Source organism: Thermobia domestica, chromosome 9, assembly GCF_964235325.1.
Source record: "Thermobia domestica chromosome 9, izTheDome1.hap1.1, whole genome shotgun sequence".
NCBI classification, from domain to species: domain Eukaryota; kingdom Metazoa; phylum Arthropoda; class Insecta; order Zygentoma; family Lepismatidae; genus Thermobia; species Thermobia domestica.
In genome coordinates, this window is record NC_137462.1 from 68,440,836 (window position 1) to 68,461,037 (window position 20,202).

At 36.3% G+C, this 20,202-nt stretch overlaps 1 protein-coding gene across 9 annotated transcripts in view; it reads left to right on the top strand.

The window, feature by feature from the left end:
• Positions 1 to 20,202, top strand: part of LOC145694717 (uncharacterized) — a 245,130-nt gene that overhangs the window by 92,202 nt on the left and 132,726 nt on the right. The window contains exon 1 of one of the 9 annotated variants that reach the window (XM_081771251.1): positions 4,365 to 4,803. The exons of 6 other annotated variants lie outside the window; for them this stretch is intronic. In XM_081771251.1, the coding sequence (XP_081627377.1) occupies positions 4,767 to 4,803 (37 nt within the window). In that variant the 5' untranslated portion in view covers positions 4,365 to 4,766. Of the gene's footprint in view, positions 1 to 4,364; positions 4,804 to 20,202 lie in introns of those variants that run through there. 2 more of the 9 variants (XM_081771253.1, XM_081771255.1) reach the window with 2 other exon arrangements.

Genomic DNA, 20,202 nt, shown 5'->3' on the forward strand with positions numbered 1-20,202 from the left:
TCATGCTTTCCTCGGGCAGCGTGAAGAGCTAGGAGGCGGGTGTAAGTTGCTGATTGAAATAAACTCTGAAATTATGAATAAAGCATCATTTATAACTATTTATACGTTAGCTTCAGTAAATTTTACACGTGTTACGTGTTTGGCATTAGTCTTTCCCATTGTTGTTCAAGAGTAACTGAAATGCTAGTTTCTCGCACAAGAAGAAGAAATTATTACAAAGTATTTGAAGTCTCTGCCTCCCCTTAGGATACTGTGAAATAATAATCGGTAAGATGTTATATTTTATGTATACATTTTGAATCACCTACCCTTTAAGCAAACTGATATGATAAAGTCCCAGCTTAAGCTAGGTACTATGTTTCAAAATATATTTCAAACGAAGTAGCCATTTTCCCGTGATACGATCACAAACAACAGGAAATGTCCGATTTCAGTGTGAAGAACAAATATAGCAAATGCTCCCTTTCCCCATTAAAACGGAAACCTTCAGAAACTGACAGAGAGACACGTATCTCCATTTTTTAATGAGGATTGATATACCGAATTTCATCCTCGTAACTTCACTTACGTGTGAGGTGCTGTATGATTGGGATACATTTTGAACCCCATATATCTTTTTAGGACACTCACTTTAATCAAGGGGGCGCGGTGGCTCAGTGGTAGAGAGTTCATCTCCGGTGTTTGGGGTCCCTAGTTCGATCCCAGCTCGCGCCGTGTGGACTTTGTGGTGGACAAACACCGTGTTCGTGGGTTTTCTCGGGGTTGTGGTGGACAAACACCGTGTTCGTGGGTTTTCTCGGGGTTCTCCCATTTCCTCCTACTTTCTTCATTCCACCATTTAATTCATTTCTCATCTCACCGTCTCGTTTAGCCTAACCGGCATAACTGCGGGACGTAAAACTTAAAGATTTCAGTTCATTTTTCCCTTTAATCAAAGTAACATGAAAGCTAACCACGAGGTAGATACTGTCTCCTTCCAAAATATTTCATATTGTAAAACCATTTTTCCGTTATCCGAACACATCGAAGATCACTTTCACATAGGTTGCTCAGAGTACAAGGGAATCAAATCAAATTACCAAAGTTGTAAGAAAAAGAGACAATGCTTGTGCATTACGATTAAGTGCGTGGAAGCAAATATCATTGTGTTTTTAACATTATATGAGTTATTTACAAGCTCTAAAAAGAGCTTTAGATAGAAATCTTAAATTCCAAAAATGACTAAAAACTCCATTCCCTTGTGTTCCATATGTATATTGGATTTCTATAATTAAAAACATAAATTGATAATAATATGTTTAATATTACATATTATTGTTATTATTGAAGATTTGAGAAGCTAATGCTGCATCTAAAATCGCAGATGGAGACAGATAAAAAGCGCGTATGACCAATGAGCGGAAAGAAGAGAAGCGTAATGTATGCAATGTGTAGGAAGGGGGTGATATGTAAAGAAGGTTGGAAACCACTACTAGGTAATCACTCCCGCACAGGGATGTAAATCCGGGATCTCTTGTGCCAAAGACACATGCATCAGTCACTAGACCAGGGAAGAGGACAGCTTTGATTTCATTTTGTCTCGACGTATTAAAGAATTTGTGTTCAGACAAATCACAATTGAAAGGATTTCAGTTCAATATTGTAACCTGGATAGAATGATTTATTTTAGAGTAATTTAAGCGTGTTTCTGGGCTCATATTAATTTGTGACTGCAGGCTCACTGTTTCAGCGATCACCCCTAATCCCTTATTCGATCCCAACTCACTCCAAGTGGGCTTTGTGGTGGACAAATACCGTATGGATGGGTTTTCTTCGACTTGTCCCCTTTCATCCTACTTTCTTCATTCTACCATTATTGTCCATCTCGTTGTCATCGTGTCCCTTAGCGTCTGTGCATAACAATGCAATGCTCAATTAATGGGCAGAAGAGGCAGAAGTATGTCAATCCGGTTTCGCCTGTAGCTAAGGATTCACACAAGCCAAAGAGTTGAAGCTGTTTCGTCTCGAAAATGTATGATAAAAGTGATGTCTCGTCTCGTGAAATGCTTGTTTCTATTGGAAAAGCTCTGTCTCGCCTCGTATTTCGTCTCGTGCGCATCCCTATTGTAACTCTATGTTTAAGAAAACTATATCATAGGTAGTGGCTATTTTTCCGCTAAATAATGAGAAGGCTTATGAGTTAGAAAATGTATTACAAATTTGCTGCTCTGGAATTCTTGTCCCGAATGGAGCATAGCATACGAGGGCAAATGGCGATCCATTATATTAAATGATCTTCCTTTTAGATTTCCTTTCTATTGAACCTTTATTTGGTATAAACATCGGATGTGTTTGTCGCATATTTTCCAGTACATTAGTGCTTTTGTTGTCCATTGTTGACCTTGAACATTTAGTAACACATAATGTAATATCCTTTGTTGCAAACAAGGTGGGAGGATGACACACTCTGTTAGTATGATCTCTCAACTCCTCAAACAACACCCCCTTGTTCACGTCACACTTGAGTAAGCATTTTTCTTTTCTTTTTTTCTTTTGTTTTGTGTATGTAATGTTGCGACACATAACATCTTTAGTATTTACACGGAACGAAAAACCTACTTCTATAACTCTGGGTGTTGTCAGTTGTTGACTGTGAATTACAATCTCATACCGGCATATATTGAGGTTCAAAAAGATATACAGCGTGTTTAAATATGCATTCTGTCTGTTACGTAGATGATTCACCAGTTCTATTACATTTACCTTTTTGGTAAGATATTCTTGTTTTCGGAGTTACATCCGTGGAAATGTTGAAAATTCTTCGCTACTAAATCAAATCAAATCTTTATGTAAATACCGAAGAAACCAATGGATAAGATTGAGACGAGAGGAATATTCAGAGACAATAATTAGTTTAATTGATAGAATCCGTTTAAAGTGTTGAAGAAGCTAGCTAGTATTTATTGTGGATGTGTAAAGTTTTTTCTTTGGAATACGAATCAAGTCTGTAGAGCAGCCAACACATTGTAACAAATGAACTTACTTTTTGATAGCAAAACAAATACAGAGGAGTCTGGTAATCTGAACAGGTCCGGGGGGCACGGTGGCTCAGTGGTAGAGCGTTCACCTCCGGTGCTTGGGGTCCCTGGTTCGATCCCAGCTCGCGCCGTGTGGACTTTGTGGTGGACAAACACCGTGCTCGTGGGTTTTCTCGGGGTTCTCCCACTTTCTTCATTCCACCATTTCACTCAGCTCTCATCATCACCGTCTCATTTAGCCTAACGGCATAACCGTAGGACGTAAAACTTAAAGATTTCATTTCATTTTTATTTCCGAGCAGGTCCGGGAGAATTTTTTGGCGAAAATACTCAGTTTTAGGAAATTAATAATAAAAAGGATGAAAATGGGTGCATGTTTCCGTAGAAAATGAAGTAAACTTTCGTTAAATACAGTATTAAAAGATAACAATACCCCCTAACGGAAAGATTTGTAACTACAGTACTGTACGTGAAACAGTAAAGGCATCAATTTTTTCCAACATTTTAAACATTTTTCCAGTACAGTACATATGCTGTAGTCAGAAAACGAATTTTGAAATACTATACGCTATGTATTATAACACAATAGTTCCGTTCACCCGCTTCAAACAGCGATTTTGCTGTTATTCCGGCTGATCCGAGCAATCACGTAATCCGAACAGGGTTCGGTTCCAGCTAGTACTGATTAGCGGGACTCCAGCGAACTGTATTCATTGTTGGTTTAAATAAAATTCGCCCACGAGTAAAATAAGTGAAAAGCGTAGTGAAAAGAAATGTAGTTTTGTACTAAATTTTGAGATATTAACCTTTATTTAAAACAATAAGAAAGGATGGAATCTTGAGCGTTAGAAAGCCACTTACTGACTGAAATGTGATTGGAGAGAGCATTGTGGACAAACTTGGCAACACAAGAGGATAACGTCAATTTGTTACTTGCATAATTAATATTCATTCAGCAGCCATGCAGTTTGGAACGTTCAATTTTTAGAGTAGTTTTCCCAACATCTAACCAAATTTCATGTGAGCTTAGAACTTCGTGATATTCGTCTTATAAAACTTTGAACATAGTAAGGGCGACTTACGAAGCCACTTGCTACTAGTGATAAATAATTTAATTAATATATTTAATAATTATTTATGTGGAAACTACGTGACTCTGGTACTATTGCTTTTGTTTATATTTTTTATTTTTCTGTTTCTTTATATTTACAAATAGTAAGCTTAAAAGAGCAAGTCACGTTTATCAAGTAAGTGTGTTTGGTATATATTAGGAGAGAGAGAAAAAAGGAAGCATTTGTGGGAGGTCTGAAGAGTTGTGAGGAAAGGGCAACCAGATGAAGTAGTCGGAGTATCACAACTACACAGAATCGTCATCGCTATCATCTCAAACAACGCTTTTATAGAGAAGAGCGACAACTTTCTCCTCATAAACATCTCATCTACCGTTGTGTGATCTCCTTCACCTTGTAAAGATTCTCTTAACGCTTGCTGACAGATATTTTGCAACTTGGACAAATGCTTTTTTCGGTCGTGTGCCGATGAGCACCAAACGCTCCGCCCACGGCCATGGTTTCTCAAAACTCGTTTCGCCTACGTTAGTACAGGCATATACCAACCAAGGAGCTTTTCCTTACTGGACGTAGTGCTTAGGTATATCAGTTGTCAGCTGTTTGTTGTTGGTGAGTTTGAACAGAGAAGTTGATTTCTTCATTATTCCTTCCTTGTTGGGCTTCGAGCAGAGCTGCAACAATGCCTGTGGCCAATTTGTCAATATACGTCACTTCAGGTGAGTTGAGGAATACCGCACAAGAGGAGTTAGTGAATATCAAGTTCTGGGATTATCAGTGCTATTTTGTGTAACCTTGAATTAGTTATTTTATTTTTTTAGAGAGAAAAAATTAACAACTAAAAGTGGTTGTGTGGTCCTTTAAGTGATTTTGTGATGTTTCTCGCTAAAAGTGATTTCATTCCGCGCTGCAAATTACGAATAAATAATTTGGAAATCAATTATGTATGTTAAAAATATAGAATTGACATATAAAAGGAAATCATAACTTGATCTAATGAATGTCATTGTTTAGCTGTGTTCCATGAGTAAAAGAGGTAAGGGTTCTTTTCCCTTGGTATCATTTTCTGAGAGTAGAGGTGATGTTTTCACTGATTTATTGAAAGTTTAGTCTAGTGCTAGTGTGCGCGCCTTTGGTCACAGGTTTCCTGGTGGGAGAGCGCTCATCAGGGTGGTTCGGATTCCACCTAACTGTAGGTCCACGTCGCATATAGCCTTGGTCCTGAAAAAGGATGCTAAACTTCAGTAGAGACAAATAAATATAATTATTCAGCTCGTTAATGGAAATTTTAGTTACTCTCACCATGGAAAAATGATGTCCTTAGGAAGCTTATATTTGAAAGAAAGGGATATCCGCGTGATAAGATTGAAGAAAATCTCAGTGGGGATGGGTGGTGTTAGTGAAGGTTTGAGTTGTAATGGTAACTGGGAGAGGATCCAAGTCGATAATAAAATAAAAAGTATCGTCTCTTAAGATGTGACAAAAAAACTAGTAAAAGCGCTTTGTTTCTGAAAATCGTGATAAATTTGGACAGCTACTTATAGGACAGCTACTTATATGAAATCATTCGTATTCTGAAACGACGATATACCTTTATAAACATTAGTAAATTACTGTTGAAATCGGAAGTAGTAGTTGATTAAGGGCGAAGAGCAAAAATTCTTCTGAAGGTTACCGTGGAAAATTTCCTTATATGACGTAAGTAGGCGATGAGTGTTCAGCCTTTAACTCCGTTTCTCCCGTAATTGGCCGCCATGGAACATATTCTTGGAACGCTGAATCCGTATCAGAGAATCATTTTTAGTTTGGTCGACAGGTTGGTGGACGGAGTCATTCCAGGAAACTTTCCTTATATATATCAGATATTGTCTAAAAGGTATTGGCAGGCTTTTGGTAGTTTCTGGTCAAAAATTGTTACATCTGGTTTTCACAGGCCTTTTTTTTTAAACTAACAACACTATTCAGAGTCCTGCAGAGACAAAAACAAATGGTAGTCTGATTGTGCCAGGCCTGGGCTGTACGGTAGATGCATAAAACCTCCCAGCCAATTTCTGATGGGTCATTAAAGATGTGTGCAGTCTGGCGTTATCAGCGTGCTACACGACACCCTTTCTGTTGATCAGATTCAACCATTTATTTTAAATTGCTAGATGCAATCACGCAGTTGTCGACAATACAGGTCCGAGTCTATCGTTCTGTCCGGTGACAGCAGCTCATGATACACGTTGCCCTTCTAGTTCCACCAAACGCACAGCACTACCTTCTTGGGCGTCAGAGTGGGCTTTGTCACAGACTGTGGAGCTTCTTCTCGTTTCGGCCAAGATCTTTCTCACATATAGTTGTCGTAGCTTATCCACTTTTCATTACTTGTTGTCAGCATCTTTGAAAATGGCTCGAGTTCGTTAGTATCAGTAGGGGTTCACAGATAGAAATTCGATCGAGTAAATATTTTTGAGTCAGATCGTATGACATCTAAACGTCAAGCTTCGTTTCTTAGCCAGCTTTCTCCAAATGGTTTAACACTGTGATGGATGATCAGGTCCTTGGAAGTGACCTTACATGAAGGTCTGGAAGAAGCATTTTGGACATCAAAATTTCCAGAACAAAAGCGGCAGAGCCATCTTTCAATTGTTTTTATTATTATTATTATTATTATTATTTTAATAGCATATCTTGCCCCTACACGGCATATTTTTTTTTTCACGGACATTGCGCATTTACGCGTTTATCGAAATAAAATTGTAAAATGTAGCACAGTTTTGCGGAAACTTCACTCATCCTTATGGCGCAATACCTTAGGTTTGATTCGAAGAATTGTACCACTTTTTGCACATCTAACTTCGACTGTCAGTTGTCAAATGATGTTAGGCCCCACCTGCTGCAAGGCAAAAACTCTGAGATTTTGGATACTAACGCCGACTCTTGCGCAAAAGGCTTGCTAGTTTTTAGATTAACTGATACCATAGTTTGAGTGTGAAATAAACCGATTTTTCTTACCTATGTCTGTAGGTGTATATCAATGAAATTAACAAGTCAAAAAGTGCGACTGCGTAGGGACCGAATTCGATTCTCCAGTTTACACGTTGATACGCTAACCACTGTGCTACCTAGTCATTCTATAGACTAACTACACAACCCTTCACCGTTGAATTCGGTGGTCATGATAATTGTATACCATAACTTGTGCATCTTACCATGACGGGAACAAATAGCGTCGTGACTTCCGTTTTCTCACCATCTAGTCACCTCCTTCTCACCTCCATTCTAGATGTGCTAAGAGTGTCTTACCCTACTGGACCTGAACTTGGACTTAAAGGGCATCAGGAGTGTCATTATTCATCTCAACGACCCCAAAAACTATGAATTTAACATTGTCGATCGTTTTCGACTGTTGACATTCTACCCTTTGTCACTCCACCTGTAGGGGTGTTATGATGTATCTACCCCCCACTGGAAGCTGCACTTTAACTTAAACGGCATCGTGGGCGTCGTTTTTCATCTCATCGATCATGTAAACTATGAATCCGACACTGATGTATGTCCTTTTAATTAATTTTACATGTCACCACGTTCACCCACTCACGTTCACTTTTTTTTTTTTTCAGGTTGTAGGTCATAAATTTAAAACGTTCGGTTGAAATTGCTCCAGGTACGCAATTACAGAGTCATGCTGTAATATATGATAGAAAATACCCCCCCACACACACACCCGAACACCTGAAAACGGAAATATTGAGAAATGCTCGGGACAGATGTCCCGATATTTTCAAGAGAAGTTTATGTACCTGGTTTAATCTTTCAAGTTTGATGTGCTCGTGAGATGCTCAATTTTTCGCATACGTTATGACTTGTTCTCCCGTTATGATATGCATTTTAATCAAAATTATCTGGTGGAAACCTAAGTTTGCCTATGGTCTACTCATGTACGAAAAATCATCAAAATGATACAGCGGTCTAGGAACAGTTTGGGGCCAAACATTTTTCATTTCATTTTTTATTTATACTAGCTGAACCTGTGCTTTTACTCAGCGCATCGTTCTGTTATGACCATGAATCTCCTTCCCACTGTGCATGTCTCCTTACTCACACAAGTAAAGGAAGGAGACTCACAAAGGAAGTGAATTGCTGTGTATAGATGTTGGAGTAAGTTTGTAGTAAATTTGTAGAAGTGACACGATATCAAATGGAAATATTTTTTCTAATAAATCCATATCCTTTCGAGTACGCCTCATTGCGTCTCTTGAGGCATTTGTAGTTGCCAGCATGCAATAGGTTTTGCCATTCAGATTTAAGCAAAACGCCTGCAATGATCGTCAACCCGCCATACGTAACTTCTCTACTTGTTGCCTAACACCGTAGTTTCGGCCTGCAACAATGTTAATCTTATGGGCTCAAAACGGCTCCTAAAATGTTGAATAGAACAATAACGACTTTTTTTTTTTTTTTTTGAAAGTTTTAATGAAAACTGGACAATTTACATGAAGTTTGTAATCAACCAGTGAAAACGGCACGTTTCTAGCATTTGTGGTTTTAGAGGTCTCATTGTCGAAAGGATTGCGGACAAACAGATAAACCTAGCATTTTAAGATATAGACTAGCTGAACCTGCGCTCTCTACACAGCGCATCATTCACATATGAGCATGAATCTCCTTGTTATTCCTCACATTTGTACATGTCCCTTTACAAACAAAGTCAAAGACGTCTTGATAAAAAATGGCAAGAGATACCGTAAAGGGGACATTTTTCGATTATTTTTTTCAATATCTCGCACCATTTGCAAGATTTGAGCCTACTTCCCGTTGGAGTTTTTAATTTATGTATGATCAGTGTTTTCTTTCTTCTTCCATGCAGTATGTAATAAGCAAATACATTATACATACGGTTAATTATAATGTCAGTGATATATGGTGTTCATTGGGCATCCAAACAATAAAGATTCATCTTAGACTGGAGAAATCGTTATCCTTCGTTTTTCATAATTTGGCCAAGAAACAAACACCTGAGATATATGCAACCCCTGTATGTAATTATGTTTTGTTGGAATGTAGAATGCGTAAGATATGTTTTAGTTTTTTTTTTTAAATTTCAACACTTTCAGTGTACCCGTAAAAATGTAATAAAGAAATAATGGTTAAGATTTTTTAAATATTTAATTAGAACTGGACCATCTACGCAAAATTTGCAATCGATCAGTGAAAACGTCATCTTTCTAGAGCCTGTAGTTTCCGAGATCTCATTGTTGAAAGCATTGGCCACAAACATATAAATGTCCACAAACGTATAGTTTAAAAGAACTCCAAAGATGGCAACAGAATTCATTTGCATTGATTTTGGAGAAGGCTTATTAAAATACAAAAATTAAACAAAATTTAAAAAAATAAACTTTATGAAAAAGATCTAATTAAATAATTTATTTAAAGTACACCTACTTTAAAACATTTGTCTTTGTTAATCGTGAAATCAAAAATAACCGTAAATCAAAGGTTTGAAATCAAAAAGAGGTTGGAGCTCAGCCGTTTTTATTGGTAAATAATCATTTTTAATAGCAGTAGGTTAGCAAGTTGTATACCAAACTTTTAGTTTTAATAATTTGTGATAGTAGAGTTTCAACGTCACGCAAACACGCAATAGTCAACTTTGTAGTTAATGACTGCCAGAAAATGTGGTATGAAACATTAGATAAGAAAACGTATCTCTTTTCTAGCATATTGACTTATCGATTTAAAGAAAAACGTAGGAAATGCAGTTGTTTGATCAAATGACATTCTTTTATTTAAGAGTGAATGTAGTCATTTACAATAGCAGACAAAAGTTTTCGAGAAGTAGAATAACACTTCATTTTTAAATGACAATAAATATGCGTACTCTTCATGTTTACAGTGACGTACTATACGGGAAAACATAATTACGAATTCAATAGAAATTGGTCTTTCAGACTTACAAGAAACTTATTGGAAAACAAACTTAAAAGAATCGCCTGTAGAAGGGAAAGTTAAAAGAATAGAATTCAAAACGAATTTGTTAGCCTTTCATCCTGTTACAGAACAAAGTAGAAAATTACAGTAAATATTTTATTTCTTCCTCTTCTTTTAACAAAAACAGATTCCAGTTGGAACTCATGTGATTCGAATCTTACGTTTGAGTTGTAGGTCGACGTCTCGTATAGCTTTGTGCTGAAAGGGGTAATTTAATTCCATATGTAATAATAATAATAATAATAATAATAATAATAATAATAATAATTATTATTATTATTATTATTATTATTATTATTATTATTATTATAACGCAGTTATTATTCATTATAATAAGTTCATTAGCTGTTAAGCAGACCCATGTAGTGTATAGATAAGTGTACTTTGATGAAATAGTCGTCAATAAATTTCTTGCTTATGCTTGAATAAGACTACTAAAGCTCCTGCTTATACATCCGATAAGATCAAATGTTTTTTTTTTTCCTTCTTCTCAGCTCAAGTTCCTAGTAAATTTCACACATTGCAAGCCAATATTTGTTTATAGCAAATAATTGAAAAGCTTTTACTGCTAATCATTAACTTACATGTTGCAAAAGCTCCTTTTTTCTTCAAGCTCAAAAATCCAAGAATGCCTTGCTCAATCTCCAAATGCCGAGAATGCCAAGTAGCGTACTAATCTCCAAACTTTTCAAGTTCTTAATTCTGGAATCAATAGTTTTCCTTATATGATATTACATTCGCCAGAATAGAATGATTCACTAGGGTAATTAATTGTTCTTTAGGATCTTTTTTAAATTTTTTGTTTTAATCGGAATTGTGTATAAGAACAAACATAATTTCTGCATTTAACTATTCCGGTAGTTTAGCTTTATTGCAAACAAGTTACATGTGTTCCGTACTCAAACGGATATTGTACAGGAAAACAACATGTTGAAGCATCAGCATATTACGAAATGAACTTGGCCATCGTGTATACAGACTAGAAAAGCTCCTTCGTGACTGACCCCGCGCCTTCGGTTTGGGAGACGGGTTCGATTTCGGGTTGAAGCTCATGTGGATTAGATCCCGTGTTAAACTGTAGGTTGACGTTTCATATAATATTGACATTGAAAACTCGTTAAACTCCAAACCAAGCGTACACAGATTAAAACTAAGCCCGATGGATAAGAAACAACAGACACTTGAATATTGAGTGAAACTACTTGTTGCGGATACGCCTTCGGCCCACTGTGCTGAATTAAAAGTTCTAATATTAATGGTATATACTATATTTAACTTTTTAAAAGTTTGCCTACCAACCAATATGCAGTTAGTCTCAAATATGAATGCTTAACTCTAAGTATGTTTACGGCACTTGTCCTAATAATAAATAGCAAAGCACGTCCATGTTCATCTGTATCCACTTTGAATTGCATTATACAAAAATAAATGTCGTGAAAAGAATTCGAAAACTGTATTCAAAATATGAATAATCTCTGTTGTATGGCATGATCTTTTTATTTTTATACATAAAGAATTCGAAAGATTTGTAATGTGAGAATGTGTGTTCTGATAGAATAATAAATTGAAAAAAAATTTGGATCCTGTATAAGCTTTCTGTAAAGTGTGCTTCTTTCCATATATATATATATATATATATATATATATATATATATATATATATATATATATATAAACTATTTAAAAAGCCGACCGGCTCGCCGAGCTATGGTAGCACTCAAATGTGCTTTGAGCGTCAAAAACTGAATAGGTGTTGATTTCTGTCACATTAATTGTCTCCCCGAGATCTAAATATTCGTGAAAAATTAGAAGAATAATTAGAAAGAAATACATCGAAATTCGCGGGGATCACAATACTGCACGTTATGGACACCTCAAAATATCAAATAATATTTTCGACAAAAACCATATCCATAAAGAAAAGAAGTGTCAACTGAGAACAGGGGAATTCATGTTATTATTCAGTCCAAAATCTTTTGTCTTCGCTAATCCTGCCGAAGAATTATATATAAAGATATAATGCCTGCTGTACAGTACGGTAGCGAAAAGTGGTCGCTTACTGTAAGCCAGTGTGTCGCGACAAACTGACGTGTTACGCAGTCCCATAGAGTATGTCGTGAAATTTTAGAATTTAAAAATCATGAACCATTTTATTAGTGAAAATCAATTTTGAGACAGACTATACCAGTCAGCGCCTCTAGTGGCAGCAAGAATGCCCAGTACTACATCGAGTCACGCTACTTTATAGAAATGTATAGTCACATTATTATATTATTCTTATTATTATCTATTAAAATGCTACAATAGCAATAAAAACTCTTGAGCTCCAACCTCTAACATTTGATTTCAAACCTTTGATTTACGGTTATTTGTCATTTCATGTTTAACAAAGACAAATATTTTGAAGTAGGAGTACTTTAAATAAATTATTGTTCAGAGCTTTTGTATTTTAATAAGTCTCCAAAATAAATGTAAATGAATTCTGCTGCCATCTTCGGAGTTCTTTTAAAATATATGTTTCTGGCCAATCCTTTCAACAATGAGATATCAGAAACTACAGGCTCTAGAAAGATGCCTTTTCAGTGATCGATTGCAAATTTTGCGTAGATTGTCCAGTTCTATTTGAATATTTAAAAAACATGGCCACTATTTCTTTTACGGGTACAATGGAAGTGTTGAAATAAAAAAAATAGCATCATATCCTACGCATTATACATTCCAACACCACACTGTTGTATATAGGGGTTGTATATGTGTCAGGCGTTAGTTTCATGACCAAATAATGAAAAACGAAGGATAACCATTTCTCCAGTCCAAGCTGAATATTTTTGGAATGTTTTGCCCAATGAACACCATATATAACTGACATTATAATTAATTATGTATGTAATGTATTTGCTTATTAAATACTGCATGCAAGAAGAAAGAAAACACTGGTCATACATAAATTAGAAATTCCAACCGGAAGTAGGCTCAAATCTTGCAAACGGTGCGAGATATTGAGAAAAAATAATCGAAAAAATCTCCCCTTTATGATGCCCCTTGCCGATTTTCTTTTTATCAAGACATCTTTCATTTGTGTCTGTAAAGGGACATGTACAGATGTGAGGAATGACAAGGAGATTCATGTTCAAATGTGAAAGATGCGCTGTGTAGAGAGCGCAGGTTCAGTTAGTCTATACCTTAAAATGCTTGGTTTATATGTTTGTCTCCAATCCTTTCGACAATGAGGTCTCTAAAACCACAAGTCCAAAACATGCCGTTTTCACTAGTTGATTTCAAATTTTGTGTAGATTGTCCAGTTCTCATTCAAATGTTCAAAAACCGTGTCGTTATTGTTATATTCAACATTTTAGGAGCCGTTTTGAGCCGATAAAATAACATTGTTGCAGGCCGAAACTACGGTGTTAGGCAACCAGTAGAGAAGATTCGTATGGCGGGTTGACGGACATTGCAGGCGTTTTGCTTAAATCTGAATTGCAAGACCTATTGCATGATGGCAACTACAAAGGCCTCAAGAGACACAATGAGCCGTACTCGGAGGGAACGGATTTATTAGAAAAAATATTTCAATTTGATATTGTGTTACTTTTTCAAATTTGCTACACTCTCACTCCATCTATACATAGCAATTCACTTCCTTTGTGAGTCTCTAATCCTTTAATTCTGTGAGTAAGGAGACATGCAGAGTGAGAACGATATTCACGGTCATAACAGAACGATGCGCTGGGTAGACAGCGCAGGTTCAGCTAGTCTATATATTAAAATGCGAGGTTTATATGTTTGTGGCCAATTCCGTACGACAATGAGATCTCAAAAACCACAAGCTCTAGAAACGTACCGCTTTCTCCAGTCGACTCCAAATTTTATATAGATTTGCGAGTTCTAACTTAAATTAAAAAAAAAAAAAAAAACAATATTTTTCTATTCTACATTTAATCGTCGTTTCTGACCCTGTTAGTTTAATATTGCCACTAGGGTGTTAAGGTTGATATCCTTGAGAAAGGCAGCATGTAAGGAAGCTACGCACAGCAGGTTGAGGGACATTTCAGGCGCTGTGCTGTAATCTGAATTGCAAGCTGGCAACCTCGAAGGCTGGTGGACCCACAATCAGGCGTACTCGGATATGGAGTTATAAGAAAAAAAATATTTGCATTATGTATCATCTATCACTTATCCAAGTTTGCTACAAACTGACTCCAACATTCTATATATTAAAATACCACATTTATATATGTGTGTCTCTATAGCAGTTCACTCCGTTTGAGTCTTTTCCTATCTTTTATTTGTGCCTATAAATGAACTTCTACGGATATAGTAAGAAGTGCGAAGAAGATTCACATTCATATTAGAACGGTGCGCTGTGTAAACAGCACAGGTTCAGCTAGTTATTAAATCAAACAAGTGTGTCGCGATTCCGTGGGCGTTCAATAAAGTGTGTCGTCAGTCAAAAAAGGTTGAGAGCCACTGCTTTAAGAGAAGGACGAAGACAAAGTATTTGAAAATAAAATACTTAAGTGTCTTCACTTCAGCGAAATTAAACTACCGCTAATTTTAGTTTTTTTTTCTATATCATCTTTAAAACAAATAAAAATATTCGAAAAGGAGAAACGTAGTCAACTAGACAGTACGATTTTGCATGTGATACCATTAGCACAACTCATCTATCTGCTTTCGATTTGCAACTATAGATAGATTTAGCATCTTTTGCGGGTTCTGTAAATAGCGGCATACCAAAAACAGGTAGGTGAATTGTGGTAAAGGTATTGCATGCAAAATTGTATTGTCCAATTCACTACGTTTCTGCTTTTCGAATATTTTCATTTGTTTTGAAGATATTAACAGAAAAACTCTAAAATTAGCGGTAGTTTAATTTCGCTGTAGTGAAGACCCTTAAGCTAATATAAAGCCGGGAATAGTGAATGGCGAAAACTTCATAATGAGGAACTGTAGATTATACCGTTTTCCAAACATTGTTAGGGTCATGTAGCCAGAGTGAAAGACAGCCCGATGGCACAACTTTCTTTGTCTTTCTGCGATGAACTTTTGTAAGTCAAAATTTTTCTGCAGAAATTCTGCAGAAGAAACACTTGTGATTGTTAAAAATACGCTTTACGAAAAGACGTAAAAAAAATAAAATAAAATAAAATAAACTTTTATGCGACTCGTCCGCGCATTTAAGACATTTACACATAGCAGGCATGTTTTTATACTTTTCTGTTGGCTATTTTTTTCCTCTGGAATTTTTTTCTGCACAGGCGCGGCAAATTTTCTGCAATCACATCACAGATCGCAGCATGTTCTGCTATGGGGAAAGACAGTAAGAACGCTTTCAAAATTATAACTGGAGCTCCAATCGGAAAACAACTATCAGGAAGACCTAGGTTCAGATTAGAGGACAATATTAAGATGCATTCTATAGAAATAGGAATACAAAGTAGAAACTGGATCCAGTTGGCTAGAGATAGAAGTCAGTGGAGAGCTTTTGTGAACGCGACATTGAACTTCGGGTTTCACAGGACATAATTAATCTCAATATCTTAAAAAGTGCTTTTTTTTTTTTTTTTTTTTTTGATATGTAGACATCAGGATAATAACTGTAATTGCAGGACATAGGATCTAGTGACGAGCCTTTCTTTCTGCAGTGCTAAACTTTTGGGACTTTTATTCTTTCAGTTAGTTTATATTATAATGACATGAGACACCACTGGTCAAATTATACAGTAGGAGCTAGAAGACCCTCTCACCTTCCTACGTCTTCGTATGGAAAGTGTTACAGAAATGCCACAAAAAGATTAAACAAAGGAAATGACGTTTAGGCCTTGAGAATGTGGAATGTTGGCGTGACGAAATTATTTCTTGAAATACAACTTGCTAATAAATGATGTGCATGAATCCAGATATAAGTTACAAAACAGATTTGTAGCCTAATATAATCTGGTTAGTACATTCTAATAAAAGTTTTTTTTTTTTTTTTTTGTAGCATTAATTGTGTGTACATTTTCTATAAATTAATTTTCTTTGAAGTACCATCGACCTTGTATCATTCTTTCAGAAAAAATAAACAAATAGATGTATGTAAGTGTGTACCATGTAGCCCACGCGTACTCTTTTACGCATTAGGAAAAGCGACTAGAATTTTAAACAGATGATGTTTAGATACTCACGTTGTACGCGTATACAACATGGTACGCATTAGGTAATAGTTCATAACATTCCAGTGTTCTAGTGGTGGGGTTTAGTTTAACGTAAATTTCTGTGCCAAGAAGTTTTTACGTTGAATACTAAAAATCTTGCTCTTACTCTATTCGTTTTTCAAAGGTTACTGATAAAATGTATTTTTATTCTTACTCCAGAAACAAGAGTGATAGACCCTAAGTTTCTAAAACAGAGGACTTTAAATTTTGTTTTTTATTTCATGTATTTAGATTCTAAGATATCTTCACGGAATCGCCAGTTTCAATTGAAACTTAGGTCTAATGTAAAATCTATCTAATCTTGATGTGGCTAGGAAAAATACCAGAATAGCTGAATGGAAAGATTAACGATGGGAAACCAGAAATTTTTCGGAAGGAACTTGATTAGAGAGCATTTTAAAGGTATTATCTCGGTATTCACCCGGTGAAGCTGAGGTCAAATTGATAAGCGGTCAAGTAAACTTTGTGGTGGACAAATATCATGTTGGGTTTTCTCGAGGTTCTCCTACTTTCTGCATTCCATCATTTTATTCATTTCTCATCATTACCGTCTTCTTTAGCCTAGCTGGCATAACCGTATGACTTAAAACTTAACGATTTTTTTTTTTTTTTTTAATTTAGAGATAGGTGGTCAATCTGAGGTTCCAAGTAGTGCTGTTAATATTCGGATCTTCTTTCTCTCCTCAACCGTAGGTTGGTGGGCAACATGGAAATTTTAAAACTTTCCTCTCCCTTGGGAGAACTATTTTATACTTTGATAAGGTCTCTTCTTCGTAACTGCATCTAGATATTCTATCCTTGTTCTTCTTCTTCCTGGTTTTCCTTCTGCTTTTCCCTCTATCAACATGATGATCCTATCGGAGTGCCAAATAAGATGGCCAAACATGTTGTTTCTTGTTTTTCTTATTATGTTGATGGTCTGTCGTCCTTCATTAGCTTCCTTTAGTGCATAGTCATTCCTTTTCCTTTCTGTCCATGATGTGCGCAGCACCACATTTCAAATGCATTCTACGCCACCACCACATTTCAAATGCAAATAACAAATTATTTTTCGAATAGTTGCTACAATAACGAATAATTGTTTTAATATTGAAAACGAATATTCGAATAATTTTGTCAGTACTAGTTCAAACCTGCAGCCTTCCAGCTACGAAGCGAGAATACTGACTGTTCACTGCATAGTATAGTTCTGCTAATACCTTTCAAATGAATTGAAATTTTTATGAAGAATGTGAATAACTTTGACCACTTGTGGCCGATGATGACAACAATGAAACAAATTATAACATTTTTCGGCTCCATAGGACTCGGTATCTTAACTCTTATCTTTTTCTTAGCAAATATCGAAATGATAATATCGTTCATGATATAAAATATATGAAAAATTAACCATGTTGAGTGTACACAATAATTTGTGCTTATACTTAAATATGATTAACTTTATCATTAATATAAGACACTGGTTCCCAACCTTTTCACACTGACTTAACACTTTACTGAACCCATGGGCGTCCCTGGCGGGGGGGACGGGGGGGACGCGTCCCCCCAATATTTTGAAGTGACATAATCTAAAATTCCGCTGAGATACTAGCAGTTAGATCATTTCCTTTGATGTCCCCCCCAAATTTTACATGCCAGAGACGCCAATGACTGAACCCCTCAATAACGTGACACACTTGTTCGATTTTTTTATTAATAAAAATACATTATAATAGTGTAAGACAAAAAGTTGTCAGTGTTTCTCAACCTTTTTGACTGATGACACTTTACTGAATGCCCATGACACTGCGACACACTTATGTGATTTCTTATTAATAATAAGGGAGCCACGGTGGCTTAGTGGTAGAGCGTTCGCCTCTAGCGCGTGGAAACCCTGGTTCGATCCAAGCTCGCGCCAAGTGGACTGTGTGGTGGACAAACACCGTGTGCGTGTGAGTTTCTTCAGGGCTCTTCCGTTTTCTCTCACTTTCCTCATTTCACATTTTATTAATTTCTCATCATCACCGTCTTCTTTAGCCTAGCCATCGTATCCGTGAGACGTAAAACTTACAGATTTCATTTCATTTTTTTTTTTTAATAATATAAATTATGGTAGTGTAAGACGATCAATTTCTATGAAGTTTACTAAGCACTGTTGCAATCGCTGGAGGCGCTGACTGGTACAGTCTGTGTGAAAATTGATTTTAATTAATTAATTAATTAATGTGTATTGATTTTAAATTTTAAAATCCTGCGACACACCTTATGGGACTGCGTAACACATCAACGTGTCGCGATATACCTGTTGAAAACCACTGCTCTAAGTATTACTGAGTATTGTCGCTTCCGCTGAAGGCATTGATTAGTATAGTTTATTTCAAAATTTATTTTAATTACTTATTAAATGCTTCGTTATTTTTAAATTCTAAAATTTCGCGAGTAACAAGTTAAGAACCACTGGTATAGATTACTGATTTGTTTTGGTTACTACTATTAGCAAGTATCGGAACCCTGTATACCCTGCCTTGGCTTTATTTTCTGAACTTCTGAATCATCCTATTCTTTAAACAACGGGATGTGGTGTGGAATAAACAATCCAACTTCTTTCCTAGAATAAGTATAAAAATAAATTTCTAAATAGACTTTTAAATCCCAACAAGGAAGTATCTCCATTTGTCATTCTTTCTTAGTCTGATACATGGAAAATACATTTCAACTTTAATCCTATTAACTGCGGTAACTGCGGAAAATGGGCAAGAAAAATGAGATGTAAAGAATAAAGGTAAAAAAAAAAAAAATAGAGCATTCTATAAATATTAAAGTTGTAGTTGATCTTTTAAAACTGTGTATTATTCTTTTAAAATTCGTTACTGTACGAGAAATGCCATCTTAACCTTGATTAAGTTCAGCCTAAACAAAATATTGCGTTGTCTTCTCTCCTATGTAAATTATTTTCTTTTATTCTCCAATCTGTACAGTACATCGATGTTTGCGCGCTATGTAGCTCTGTATGAATACAGAAGATTGCCCACGACCAAGAAAAAAAAACTAAGGCTCTGTACAAATCCCCTTTTATCTATCACCAATTGCGTTCAGTGTGTCAAACGATTGCCCGACAACTTCGTTTTCACTGTAGCTAACTCGTGTGTAGAATGGGAAGGAGAATGTGTCACGATACCGCTTTGACAACTTTCCGAAGATGCTGGAAGATGCGCCGACAGCGTCTACCAAATAACTGTTTGAGGAGTCCAAATCCATAGAGTCCATTGGTGAGGCGCCCGGGGATTTCTCATGGATGGATGTAACTGGGGTCGTTCGAATTTCTGTCTCTTCTGTCTTCCTTGCGTAGCAGGATTAGCAGTAGCATGAACAGTATAATTGGAGGTCTTGTCCATGGAGTCTTTTCAACGTTACAGGTAGGGGAGTGTGTGTCATACAGAGGGTCTGTGACGTACTCCTGGAAGTAAACAGGGTTGACTTCAGTGTTGGAAGGTACTTTGACGAATGGCAGCGTTCCCAAACTGTAATGTTCCGCCGCTACCTAAAATTCTTTGGAAAACTTTTCCTTGCACTACAATTCAAAGTAAGAATGTCTGCTTGAGTAGAAAATAGATCGAATCCTTTTGATTTCATCTATATAGAGCCACCCCTCATAGGGTATACACCCATTGTCCCTTGCGAAGTACGTTTCATACAGCTCTCTAGAGTTTTTATGATTCTCTTCTGGATAGGGGCATCTTTGACAATATTTTTATTAGTTTCCATATTGAGGTTCTTCCGGATGATGTTGGAAACGTCTTTTGGAACACCGTGTCGAATGGCCAAACTTCTCTGCATTGGGAGATGGCTCTGTGTTACTGTTTTTAATGGCGCATATTGTATTGGGGGTTCGAGCATCTGGGACTACTTTTCCCTCAGAATTCCGGTCGACTACGTATCGCAGAAGTCTGTTAGCACATCGTCGGA